We start from the raw sequence: 14249 nt of genomic DNA on the forward strand, positions 1-14249 counted from the left end.
TCCGCAAAAGGTAATTACTGAAACATGGGATAAATCACAAGAGAGATCAATCACTGGGTCCAAGCCAAGTTTGAACTAAGACATTTATTACACATATATAACAAAAACACATTCCTTATCCCTCTCCCATGTCCCCATCAGTTATTTTTCTTCTTCACAACATGAGCACAGTCATATTTTCCCCTGACCACAGTCAGCTTGACTCCTGGCAGGTCCTGTGTCCTGCCCCCCTGCACCAGTACTACATTGTGCTCTTGGAGGTTGTGTCCCTCCCCGGGGATGAAGACCACTGCCTCCTTGCCATTACTCAGGCGGACTCTGGCACATTTACGGTTGGCCGAGTTTGGCTTCTTGGGTTTTCGGATCATTGTCTTCAGGATCACTGCCTTCAGCTGGGGGCGGCCGAACATGGCGCTGACACTCGGGGGAGGGGGGGAGGGCTTTCCCCGGCGATGCATCTGATTCAGAGTAGCCATAGTTCTGGAGAGGACAGGTCCGGACCATTGGGATACAGACTGAGACACTAGTAGGGTACAAAGAGTGAGTAAGAGATCTGCTTCAACTTCTAATGTCGAGAGTAAACCGTAAACATAGCAGCTGGTGTGGGCCTAAATAAGATGCTGAGGAAATTCTGAAGTAGGGATGGGCAATCATCTTCGCAAAGGGGCAGTGAGTGTGCAGGATTTTGCTGCAGCTAAAGCAGTACCATACTTCATTCAACTTAGAAGCTTATCATCATCTGGTCTATAATAAAATAATTTTTGTCTAATCAGCTGTGTTTCCGCACACTGGCCCTCATAAGGTAAGATTCCCCACCCTTGCAGGTCTGAAGTCAAGAGCATGCATGTCAACCCTCTGTGTGTGCATGTGTTTTTGGTTTTACTATCCTTGTGGGGACTAGAAGTCCTCACAAGGATAGTAAAACAAGGAAGATTCAGACAAGTGTAGGCATTTCACTGGTACCCACAAGAAAAAATGCTATTTTAGGGTTTAGGGTTATAAATTAGGTTTAGGGTTTGGGGTTAAGGTTAGCAGGGAAAATAGGATTTTGAATGGGAATCAATCGATCGTTTGGTCCCTACAAGGATAGTAAAACAAACGTGTGTGTGTAATATGACTATATTGTATTATGTGCCATTAAGCAGACGCTTTTATTCAAAGCAACTTACAGTCATGCGTGCCTACATTTTTCGGTGTGTGTGCAAAATAGGCAGGCATAATGAGGTTACCTTGCAGAAGTGAGGTCAACATTGGTCTCAGACTCCCCAATGACGCCATCCCTGCAAAAGAGACAAATATAGGATTTAAGGGAACCTGTCCGTGTCACATTGTTAACCTTGCAGCTAACCCTACCCTTTAGTCCAAAGCCATGTTCTACAGTATTTTCAAATCGTACCTGCTGATTTTCAGTTCCTTTCCAAGGACAAACCACCGACGTGTATTTTTAAACTATATAACAATTTGTATAATAGGGAAAATAAGAAATCATAACCCCTCTCACGCGTATGACCGCAGGAAGTATTTGATATTTTCTTCCGCATTGAGTGCGACGGCTTCCGTTGCAGATTTTATAACAGCACTACTGCCACCTACTGGCTGGTTACCCGAAAATAACAAAACAAACACCATGCGCATGAGTTGGCAAGAGGATAAAACAGTGATTGTGGATCTGATATCGATCATTTTCTGAACAAGCCCCAAGGTATCCTATATTTTAGAACCCTTGAAATAGGGTTGTGCTGAAGCTGGAGGGTAAGCCAAAGATGACAGATCATGCGTCTCACTAGTTCCTTATATTTGATAGAATGGTTTGTCTATGTTTATAATTGACAGGAAGAAAATAATCTAACAGTTGAGATCCACCACAGGTAGACCATTGCATAAGGTTATTTTTGTCAGGTGGATATAATTTCTTCACATCCATCTACCAGAAAGAGAGGGGAGTCGTTGTGTGTGTGTGTGTGTGTGTGTGTGTGTGTGTGTGTGTGTGTGTTTGTGTGCGTGCGTGTGCGTGTGCGTGTGCGTGTGAATGTCTATGTGTATGGTCCTGTGTGGAGCAGATTAAGTAGCAAGCGGATGCACAGCGAGGGAGAAGAGAACAGGAGTATGGTGTCAATGACTCATAAGGAGATGGTTACCATGAATGAGGTACTGAATGAACATGAGAATACAGATGTGTGAAAGAGGGAAGATGAAAGGAAAAAGCGAATGGCTTGAATGGATGAGTGGGAGGGAAGGGAGAGGTAGAGAGATAACAAGTGAGAGGGAGGGAGGGAAAAAAACATCTAAAGTCCGTCCTCCTTGTATGTCTTCCTACCCTTTTATCGCTCCTGTTTTTCTCTCATGTAGGTTCAGTCTATTTTCGTCCCTCTTCAATTTTCACAAGGACGGAAGGGCAGGAAGGATAGAATGAGAGAGCATTAGAAATATGAACCTCTTTCATAGAACTCAGCAGCGTTACAAGACCCAGTGGGTGTAAAGGGCCAGGAGGGTGGATGGTATTTGAGAATGAGGGTCATTTAATATAATTCTAGTTAATATATTAAAGGTTGCATCTGCCTTCCCAGAATAGTGGAGGTTGTTATAGCAGCAAAGGGGGGACCAGCTCCATATTAATGCCCATGATTTTGGAATGAGATGTTCGACAAGCAGGTGTCCATATACTTTTGGTCATGTAGTGTATGTGTTGTGATAATTGCTTTGTTTGCTCTATAACCTGTTAGTTCATATGCCTTGACACCGTGACATATAGGCCTAAGGCCGAGACAATAAGAATACACAGTGGCAGAATAGATTCAACCACACCTTTGTTTCATCATATAACCGGAGAGCAACATCTGTCCGGTGAAGTCCACAAAGCATATTGCATATAATAAACAGTTACATGACCTACAGCATGGTCAAGCAAGTTAATGTTTCTGACTTTTTCGGACTAGTAAAAAACTATTGATTTAGAGCCACGGTGTCACGGTTCAGACAGACGACCAGAGGACCACAATTGCGTCACACCAGAAAGTTTATTAAACTTAAGGGAAAAGGGAAGTAGGGAGTGAATGAAGGCTCCAGGGGTAACAGGGATCCCGTCCAATGTGCTGGGTCTGTGCCCCCCCCAGTGGCAGCGATGCGTCCTATGAAGCCGGTGGTGGGTGGTCCAGAAGTCCTGGGGGGGGGAGACACAGACACAACAGGGCGGAATGAAACAAGGCAGCAGTACAGTTCAAGGGAAATCCAAAATACGTAGTAGCAAGGCAGAAGGCTGGTCAGAGTTACCGGGATTGAAGAGTAGTCAGGAGTCGTAATGGCAGAAGCAGGTCTGGATCTCCTGAGGCAGAAGAGTATCCAAAAAACAGGCAGGTCCGGGGTCACAAAACCAGGGTGAGCCAGAAGCGCGAGCAAACAGGTTCCGGGTGTGAGCTTTGCAGACGATCTGACACCGGAGAGCTGAAAGACAGGGCCTTAAATACTGGGAGAGGTAGTGGGTAATGCAGCGCAGCTGGCAGAGTAATTAGAGCAGAGCAGAGCAGGGACAGGTGGAGCTAGTTAGGCTGAGTAGAGAGAGTGGTGAGCAGAGTGGAAGAAAATTAAGGTGGTAACCCGGTGGAGTGAGAGGCCCATGACACACGGAGAGTTACCGCAAGTCACAAAGAAAACAGCCGCTGCCTCCACTAATCCAGCACCATTTCAACTTCAACATTTGAACATCATCTAATCACCTATGCTTAGTCTAATACAGTGACAACTAAAAGATACCAAAACTATTTTGTCCAATCAACGTAAGCTAAATATGATGTGGCTGTTCATGGTAGCCTTCTGATTTCTCTGTGTGTGTGTGTGTGTGTGTGTGTGCAAATGCAGGCACATTAAAGCCTGTAACTCAGTATGGGATGCTGATTGTTCCCCATAGTCAAGATTGTGTGACAGGCGTCACAGTGTACGTCAGAAGTGTCCCTGACTCTCAGCACACAATAGAGAGGAGAGAATGAGGGAGAGAAGGAAAGTCAGGTGGACGGGTTATTGACAGAACTACAGTGTCTAATTCCTCAGTAAGGCACAAAGACTTTAAAAATATATATTTTAATTTGCTTTTCATTGGTATCCAAATACATTGGCAACAATAAAAAACACATTCATCATTTCCATCACTTATATTAAATATAATAGCTAATGTACTGGATGTACATTTTCTGATAAAATAAATACATCAGAAAGTGATATAATATATGAATGTAAAGCATATATTATTGGTACACTGGTAATACACACTTTTCACTCCACTTTTAGTCATTTAAAACATGTATTAAATAGATCAGTCAAACACAGTATGCGAAGAGCACATATGCTGAAAGACAACCCATCATGATTTTCAAACCAAAATGCATCCATTCAACAAAATAAGACCAAGTCAATTAACATGTAGAGTGCCTTGCAAAAGTATTTCCTATTTTGTTGCATTACAACCTGTAATTAAATTGATTTTTATTTGGATTTCATGTAATGGACATACACAAAATAGTCCAAATTGGTGAAGTGAAATGAAAAAGGTAACTTGTTTCAAAAAATTCTAAAAAATAAATAACGGAAAAGTGGTGCGAGCATATGTATTCACCCCCTTTGCTATGAAGCCCCTAAATAAGATCTGGTGCAACCAATTACCTTCAGAAGTCACATAATTAGTTAAATAAAGTCCACCTGTGTGTAATCTAAGTGTCACATGATCTGTCACATGATCTCAGTATATATACACCTGTTCTGAAAGGCCCCAGACTCTGCAACACCACTAAGAAAGGGGCACCACCAATAAAGTGGCACCATGAAGACCAAGGAGCTCTCCAAACAGGTCAGGGACAAAGTAGTGGAGAAGTACATATCAGGGTTGGGTTATAAAAAAATATCTGAAACTTTGAACATCCCACGGAGCACCATTAAATCCATTATTAAAAAATTGAAAGAATATGGCACCACAACAAACCTGCCAAGAGAGGGCCGCCCACCAAAACTCACGGACGAGGCAAGGAGGGCATTAATCAGAGAGGCAACAAAGAGACCAAAGATAACCCTGAAGGAGCTGCAAAGCTCCACAGCGGAGATTGGAGTGTCTGTCCATATGACCACTTTAAGCCGTACAGAGCTGGGCTTTACGGAAGAGTGGCAGGAAAAAATGCCATTGCTTAAAGAAAAAAATAAGCAAACACGTTTGGTGTTCACCAAAAGGCATGTGGGAGACTCCCCAAACATATGGAAGAAGGTACTCTGGTCAGATTAGACTAAAATTGAGCTTTTTGGCCATCAAGGAAAATGTCTGGCGCAAACCCAACACCTCTCATCACCCCGAGAACACCATCCCCACAGTGAAGCATGGTGGTGGCAGCATCATGCTGTGGGGATGTTTTTCATCGGCAGGGACTGGGTAACTGGTCAGAATTGAAGGAATGATGGATGGCGCTAAATACAGGGAAATACTTGAGGGAAACCTGTTTCTGTCTTCCAGAGATTTGAGACTGGGACGGAGGTTCACCTTCCAGCAGGACAATGACCCTAAGCATACTGCTAAAGCAACACTCGAGTGGTTTAAGGAATGGCCTAGTCAAAGCCCAGACCTCAATCCAATTGAGAATCTGTGGTATGACTTCAAGATTGCTGTACACCAGCGGAATCCATCCAACTTGAAGGAGCTGGAGCAGTTTTGCCTTGAAGAATGGGCAAAAATCCCAGTGGCTAGATGTGCCAAGGTTATAGAGACATACCCCAAGAGACTTGCAGCTGTAATTGCTGCAGAAGGTGGCCCTACAAAGTATTGACTTTGGGGGGGTGAATAGTTATGCACGCTCAAGTTTTCAGTTTTTTTGTCATATTTCTTGTTTGTTTCATAATAAAAAATATTTTGAATCTTCAAAGTGGTAGGCATGTTATGTAAATCAAATTAATCAAACCCCCAAAAAATCCATTTTAATTCCAGGTTGTAAGGCAACAAAATTGGAAAAATGCAGAGGGGGGTGAATACTTTCGCAAGCCACTGTAGATCAGTGTACAAAACAAGCTCTGTATCTTTATACATAAAACCAAACAAAATTGTTGTTGTGATTTGTACCATGTGATCTTTTGTGCTCAAATAAGCCTTCTTCCTCACTATGAGTGAATATAAATATGGCACTTTAAATTACCTCTTATGAGGTTACTTAGTAATAAAATCAATTAAAAGTAATGCATGTACAACTGAATCATCAGAAAACAGTATTATACAATATTGGATTTTAAGTATCCTAAATATAGATAGGAGAATATACATTTTCACTTTTCTGAATATTTTGTATACATTTACAGGAAATATTTTGTATACATTTACAGGAAAAGCTGCATCTTAAAATATGACAATATGCCATACTGAATGAAGTAAGTCACAGACTTATTTTAAAACGTAGGGTCACGCAGGCTTCCATCTGAAATGAAAGAAAACAACAGAGAAGAGTTAGTTAATTTAGTTCCGCAACCAGTATTATACACACTGAATTCTTAGTAGTCTCATGCATCTTATACTGTAAAATGGAAATAACTGATGAGACAAAGAAAAAAAATGTATGTGCCAGTGGTAATATAGCCTGCTGTCTTATATTAACATATGAGCATGACAAAAATGGCCCCTTACCTTGGTGAAAGCTTTGTGAATGCATGGTTGAGTGGGAGTTGATACAACTCAGGTTGTTACCCCAACACGGGGTGGAAGAGGCATCTGCATCAAACAGAGGTTCCATGGCCCCCAGTTCCTCCAGAAGGGACTGGGCATGGGGCAAACCAATGGTGGGGGCCGGATGGACCAAGGCAGAGGCACACTCCTGGAAGGCTGTGAGAGCGATGGCTGATGATGGTAGCGACGATGGAGGCCCCTCTGACACCTCCATATCCATCACCCTGATGACCATCATAGCTCCACCCACTGCCATGCAGTTACACTGCGTCGATTGGACGCTACAGAAATGTCTTACACCGATTGAAGATTCACCCTCGATGAGGCTGGGGTTACATCTGCTCACTGAAGTGAGTGGCGAGCAAGAGGAGGAGGAGTTAAAAGAGGAGGATGAGGGGGAAGAGGGAGAAGAGGAACATGAAGAGCGGGTCAAAGGGAAAGATGAAAGCTCCTCAATTAGGCTCTCGAGTAACAGACTCTCCTCATACAGAGAGATATCCTCTCGGCTTAGGGGCGGGTCTAGCCCCCTCCATGGCTGGCACTCACCTCCACAAGGAGGAGAGGAACTCTGGGATGTGGCCTGAAGGCCGGGTGAAGTCAAGGTGGATGGGGTCACTCTGGGGAGAAGCGGGTCACAGCAAAATCCCTCAGCTAAAGAGCTAATATATTTAGCCAAGAGAGAAATGTCCTCATTCTCTCTCTCCTGCTCTCTATCTATGGAGAGGAAGGAGCAGGGCGGGTGTGTGGGTGATGCCTCTGGGGTAAGGAGGAGCTCATTCAGAGGGCCATGGAAGGGCCTGTGGGGAACATCCACATACAAGGGCCCCATAATCTGTGGCAGGCCCATGATGGAGCATTCATCTCCCCCAAAACTATTGGTGGTGGGGGGCAGCTTTCTATGGGGCTCTGCTGGGAACAACAGCTCAGGATGATCAGAGGAGAAAGCCTGGGAGAAGGCTGGTGCTCTGTGTGCTGAGGTAATAATTGGGCATGACACAGCAGCATTGATGTGAACTAAATTGAGTTGCAGTTGCTCCCCAAAAGGAAAACCGCCACTTACAAGATGAGGGGTGTACGGGGGAGTGCATGCAAACTCCCCCATCTGTTGAGGGTGGGGCATAGTAAGAGGGTCAAGGGGCTTGGTGAGGGAGGAGGGGAGGGGGTCTGAAATATTGGTTAGGGATTGAGAGGTTATTCTCTGAGACAGAATATCAGACTCAGGGTCAGTCAGTGAGGCAGGAGGGTCCACAGTGGTTGGTCCAACAGAGAGATGGCTGGACTTTGGTTTCCACTGGTGTTGTCCTCCATGTGTCTCGGGGAAGTTCTCCTCATCCAGAGATGACAGGCTGGACTGAGGACCATAACCAACTGGCTGCATGGGCTCCTCACAAGCGCTCACACCAGACGTGGCAGTGCTGAAGTCTAAGGAGTGGGCAGACAGGCCACTGCTGCTGGGGGTGAAGACCTGGTCTGGACTGGACAGGCTCTCACCAGAACCCAAATACCCAGGGAACTGGCTCTGCTCCAAACACAGCTGCTGGCGTATTGACCACGCCTCTGACTCACTGAGAGAGAGAGAAAGAGAGACAGAGGAAAAGAGACAATCATTATTTGGATCTCACAGATATTGTATAGAGGCTATTATTAAAGGTTGGAGATTAAACAAATGGCATATGACAAGTGTAGCTGTGGTACCTGATGATGTAGTTGTGGCAGCTGATGGGGTGTTCTCCATTGTTCAGCTGGAGGACCATATAGAGCCAGACCCAGGAGTGGTCTGCTGCTTCCACCTGCAATACCATCTCCACCTGCCGCTCCCCTCCTTCATTTACTGCAGAGACAGACACATTCCCATGTTCACATCTGCTCACTGGTCTGTCTTCCTCATGTGTTTCTATTATTGGTTGTGTTGGAGTGTATTTTAAGTGGCTGTGGTGCCATAGTCTGGTTGAGTAGTTGTGTTATTGTGGGTGTACTCACATAGGATATGGTGCTGTTCAGAGGCATGGGAGAGATCCCTGGGATGAACCAGGCTGTACCAGGAGCGAGAGCGTAGAGACTCCACATCATAGCCCAGGTACACACTCACACTGGAGGGAAAAGGGAAGACAGAGTTGATAACATACCCCCTGTTCTCATGCCTATACTCAATTAAAAGTGTTTGAATGAACCAGGCTCATTCTTACCTGTCCTGCGCGTCCCAAAGCCTCATGTCCCTGTGGTGTTGAGAGTGGAAACAAGCTAGCAGGGAGGTGTGCTCAGGGGGTGGGTTAAGGGGGGCACTCTTGGCGATTGTGAGGTTAGACATTTTTGTCTTCAGAGGGGTACAGAAACACACCCATACTGGGTTGGAGGTCCAGTAATTAGAGACAGGGCAAGGTGGGGTGAGGCAGCGAGCTCTGACCAGCATCAACTTGTTCCTTGCACCTTGCCGCTGGATGAACTTTGTAGTATTGAAGCGACATCGAAATAACCTGTCTGGAGGAGGACAAAACAGAGATGTAAATTGATGTAGATTGATGTAATCTGTTGTAATTATAAGAACGGGTATACATTTGAGTAATGAAAGTCAGCACAGTAATGAGAGATGTCTACCTGTATCAGAAGTGGTTATTGGTAGACCTGCAATGTTGCTCCTCATGATAAAGTGGTCCATAGGATGGATGATATCATACACACTGTCACTCTGGGCAACCAGGTCCACCTGAATGAGAAAACCAAGTTGAGTGACATTGAATGAGACTTTTATAGTCTTATATACAAATACTTTCAGTGTATGGTATGTCAAAGTAACAACAGCCACCAGTTTGTAGCTTAGGCTACTCACCATACAATGTCCGAGGTTGTCGGCGACGTTGTCTGATAGATACAGAAGTTTTCCGTCGCTTGTTAGGAGTAGCATGAAACCTGACAATTCGTGCATCAACCCCGAAAGCTCGTGAAAATACATGAAATCCATGGTCTCGTCTTGAAGAGCGTCTGTTTTTGGCAGCGAAAAGAAGAGGTCTAACATTAGTTGTGAATATCTTCAATGAGACAAAAAAGCACAGAAGACATTCTAGTATTTGCATTTGATTCAATGGGGATGGTGTTCATACTAAAATATTACGCCTCAAACAGGTTGGAGTCACGAGCACTCTTTACTCACTGCAACAGACTACCATGGACAGCGCCAAACACATTCAGCACGTTGGACAGCGAAAGACTTGTAGGGTCATTATGTAAAAAATCGAACTATAGCCAAATAATAAAATAATAGATCAACTTCTAAATTACAGTGCATGATATGCTGCAGTAGTTGTCAAACATGCAAGTTAAACTGAAGTGCACCTGGTGACAAAAACCACAAGAGCAAAAGCAAGCTTTCTCTATTAGCCTAATCACACTTAATGTGAACCTACCTTGAGCGAAGAATACAGACTTTCTGGTGTACATGCAGGCAAGTGACATGATGTGTAGGTAGGAGAGTCGAGCTTTGTCCGTATCGGAGATGGGCAACAGTTCCTTCAGGTTCCGAATCTCTGCGTTGATTTGGTCCCTCCGAGCCTTCGATGCTCCTTTTGTGGACCGATTCATTGCCGCGTGCCTGTCTGAAACAGGTGTTCGTTCAGAGTTTGGAAGGTTTGTAGAAGACGGGGTGTTGTTCTGTCTCTCTACTTCATTAGAACGTTATAAATTGACAACAGAATTGTTAAAATGAGAATGACTAGTTTAACAGATGCGTTTGTATTGTCAATTAATTGTAATTTGTCTCTATCCGTTTTTATTATCCAGTTGCTCTACCCGGGGGCAGACGGCTGTTAGGGTAACAGTCTATGTTGACTAGTTGTGTCGTGATTATAAAGTCCATGAACGAGGATATTCTTTATATAGGCTGATGTTGGGGTGGAGAGGTGGTTGAGCAACCATAAGTATGAATAGAATTTGAAAGGAGATGGGGAGGGGTTGATTAGCATTGAGGACTGCATGCTCTCTCTGTTTCTCTCGCTCGCTGTCTCTCGCTCGCTCTCTCTCTCGCTCTCTCTCTCTCTCTCTCTCTCTCTCTCTCTCTCTCTCTCTCTCTCTCTCTCTCTCTCTCTCTTGCTCTATCAAGTGTCATAGAAAGCATCCATCTGTATATTTCAGCATGTTTTCTGCATGTGTGTACTGTGAGTGAGTGAGAGAGAGAGAGAGTGAGAGAGTGCGTGTGTGTGTTGACAAAAGCACAGGCACATAAGTGTTGTTTCCAGGTGAACTAAGCAAACACCTACACATTCCTCCTCCCTTCTCTCTCTGGCAAGAATTCAGCCTTGTACATGTCCCTTGCTTTATTCTTGCCTTGGTTGTTCAGTTTATTTTTAGAACATTGATTTGAGTAGAATGTTTTGATTGTAATGATACTCTATTTTTAGCTACCTCACTTTTCATACTGAGGTTGAGGTCAGCACCAATTACAGCTAAATTACAAAGGGTCAAGACTACATTTGTTCATAGAGTTGGAGTTACAGTACATTAGAGTGAAGATAATATATATCAGGTGTTGAAGTCAAACAGTATACTCTATTTAGAAATGTGGTATACTGTTTAACTGCAACCACAAATGAGACTACAGCCACCCACTTTTTCGTTACTGATTGCCTTACTCAACATTGAAGTGTCATCGTCATGTACTGTATGTCTGACCAACTGGATTCTCCTGTAATTATAAAAACATTAATAATCAGATAACGTCAGATAGATTGTGATTTTATTGGCTTCCGTTTGGTCCGGGGCCATGGGACACAGTGGGAACTACTGTTTGACATCCTGAGCACCCTGTGGAAATTTATGTTTTTATCGTGGGTGGTGTGGCCATCTGTTGAAACCACAATGATGTTGAGTTATGGAGCATCTATATTCACTGATGGTGCAGGGCTTTGATTCACCCAACTCTTTAATTGTTATTTTTGCTATTTTGTATATAGAGACATTTCCCCATGTTATAGCATCTTTAGAGGTGTTGGCAAGTTTTTCTTTCTTTAACTCAGCATTTATTTCCTTCTCTTTCTGTATTCATTCATCAAGCACAAGGTACTTGTCACTTGCTTGTCTCCATCTTTGTGCCCATGGCAACAATACTGTGGTTACTTAGTAACCACATTGGTCCACAAATAGAGATGTGAGGAAAGGAATTATTCTCAAAGACACCATTTAAGCCGGCAGGTGATAACCACAATTTATTAGTTACAGGCGGATTACAGATAAGAGCAAGTATGTTGTCAGAGATGTAAAATACGATTTTTGAATATCTAATGCAATTTAATGTAGAGCGATATGATTACATGGACCACTGTCATCTCTTCATCATAAGTTCAGTTTAGGAAGAGCACAGTGTGATCTTTCCAGTAGAGAGAAATGATGTGTAACATGACCAAACATTATATTCCTCTGTAGAGTTTTATCAGGTAATGGTGGCACATTTGGCTCTAGTCATGATATGATTACATTTTCTCTAATGATATTACATTTTTTATGTACAAGCTAAATGAAAATAAACATAAAATCCTTCTTTCACTCATACTGTCCTACACTTTTTAAATGTGAATAGAACGATTATTCATATCCTTTTTCATGCATTTGTTAATTTATGTCTCTCCCTTCTCTTAATTGACTGATGATGACTAGTGACTCTTGAGGGGTGGGGAGAAAATTGCTCTCCACCTGACCCAGCTCAATTTCCTCCTCTCTGTACAGAAAATATAAAAATATATTTATTCACAGGAATAAATAAGCCTAGAAACCATTTCACGTCGGCATAGGTTAATAAAAGATGTTGGTGGTGAAGCTACAGTATATAATTGGAATATGTTGTGAGGATTTAGACATTTATTGTAAATATGTTATTATTATGCTCTATATACAAATGAGTCATTGTTCAGTGTCAACACGATTAATAATAACCTTTTAAGTCCTCTCTGGTAGGCTAATTCATGTTCAGACTAAATCCTAATGTACATTCATACTTGCAGAAATAGCTCAGTTGGGAGAGCGTTAGACTGAAGATCCAAAGGTCCCTGGTTTCATCCCGGGTTTCGGCATTTGAGTGTGATTTGACTGCAAGGAGCATACCCACATCTTTGTTTGATGGCCTTAATCTTGCCTCCTGTAGCTCAGTTGGTAGAGCATGGCGCTTGCAACGCCAGGGTTGTGGGTTCGATTCCCACGGGGGGCCAGTATAAAAAATGTATACACTCACTAACTGTAAGTCGCTCTGGATAAGAGTGTCTGCTAAAATGACTAAAATGTAAAATACTCTCCATCTACCTCAGACTGAGCCTGCTATGTGACCCGTGTCGCCCATGCCATGGCACCCTGTGATGAAATCCATCCAATCCCAGGTGTGCCCTGACAACATTACCCCCTGTACTACCCACCACCCACACCCATCTGCTTCTCCTGCCCACCTACATACCGTCTGTGCCTGGACTACCTGGCTCTCAGCTCCTACACTGGCGATGCCACAGAGGAATGCCCAACACTCTGGTACAAACATACCAAAATATACTCACACATTATCTCACATGCGTATTCTCATATTCTTATCTTTTCCTATTTCTTATTGTTGTTGCATTGTCGAGAAGGAACCTGCAAGTAACCAATTTTGTTGGACGGTGTATACCATACAGTATGTATCCTATACATACAGTGAGGGAAAAATGTATTTGATCCCCTGCTGATTTTGTACGTTTGCCCACTGACAAAGAAATGATCCGTTTATAATTTTAATGGTAGGTTTATTTGAACAGTGAGAGACAGAATAACAACAAAAAAATCCAGAAAAACGCATGTCAAAACTGTTATAAATTGATTTGCATTTTAATGAGGGAAATAAGTATTTGACCCCCTCTCAATCAGAAAGATTTCTGGCTCCCAGGTGCCTTTTATACAGGTAATGAGCTGAGATTAGGAGCACACTCTTAAAGGGAGTGCTCCTAATCTCAGCTTGTTACCTGTATAAAAGACACCTGTCCACAGAAGCGATCAATCAATCAGATTCCAAACTCTCCACCATGGCCAAGACCAAAGAGCTCTCCAAGGATGTCAGGGACAATATTGTAGACATACACAAGGCTGGAATGGGCTACAAGACCATCGCCAAGCAGCTTGGTGAGAAGGTGACAACAGTTGGTGCGATTATTCGCAAATGGAAGAAACACAAAATAACTGTCAATCTCAAATGGCGCCGGAGAAGATGGCTGCCGTTTTACAGCCCTCTAACCAATTGAACTATTATGTGTGTTTTTCCACATTATTTGTAATTTATTTTGTACATAATGTTTCTGCCATCGTCTCTTATAACCAAAAAGAGCTTCTGGATATCAGGACAGCGATTACTCACCTTGTATTGGACAAATATTTTTTCTTCAACGAGGCGGCCGCGAAGGATATCCTACAGACACCCGACAAGGACCAAATCCCCGTCATTCGCATGAGGAAGAGACTGAGATATCGTGGACGTAGGTCGGGGTGCCTTGTAAGGATCTGACGGCGAGCGAGTAAACTGCCGCTCCCATCAATCCTATTAGCCAATCTTCAATCATTTGAGAAT

General features: G+C 43.3%; 2 protein-coding genes across 2 annotated transcripts; both read right to left on the reverse strand.

Moving 5' to 3' along the window:
- Positions 1–65: 65 nt before the first annotated feature.
- On the reverse strand, positions 66–1542 carry LOC311142154 (small ribosomal subunit protein uS12m-like). The gene is made up of 3 exons (XM_084177746.1): positions 1397–1542; positions 1230–1280; positions 66–523 (listed from the first exon to the last, which is right to left on the reverse strand). The coding sequence occupies exons 2-3, from the start codon at positions 1276–1278 to the stop codon at positions 138–140; spliced, it is 435 nt and encodes a 144-aa protein (XP_084033872.1). The 5' UTR covers positions 1279–1280; positions 1397–1542; the 3' UTR covers positions 66–137.
- Positions 1543–6408: 4866 nt separating this feature from the next.
- On the reverse strand, positions 6409–10258 carry LOC311143139 (neuronal PAS domain-containing protein 4B-like; the record flags this gene model as incomplete). The annotated part of the gene is made up of 9 exons (XM_084178936.1): positions 6409–6437; positions 6644–7027; positions 7229–8247; positions 8378–8513; positions 8663–8772; positions 8869–9160; positions 9278–9386; positions 9510–9661; positions 10084–10258. 9 exons carry the CDS (start codon positions 10256–10258, stop codon positions 6409–6411), a joined length of 2406 nt encoding a protein of 801 aa, XP_084035062.1.
- Between the last annotated feature and the right edge of the window lie 3991 nt (positions 10259–14249).

Source organism: Coregonus lavaretus (genome assembly GCF_964263955.1).
Source record: "Coregonus lavaretus genome assembly, chromosome: 15".
NCBI lineage: Eukaryota > Metazoa > Chordata > Actinopteri > Salmoniformes > Salmonidae > Coregonus > Coregonus lavaretus.

What these genes read in the sequence shown, in the direction of transcription:
- LOC311142154 (XM_084177746.1), bottom strand. Translation starts at nt 1,278, where the DNA reads ATGGCGTCATTGGGGAGTCTGAGACCAATGTTGACCTCACTTCTGCAA. An exon ending in GTTGACCTCACTTCTGCAAG is followed by an intron (nt 524 to 1,229) that starts GTAACCTCATTA and finishes GTACCCTACTAG; the next exon opens with TGTCTCAGTCTGTATCCCAA.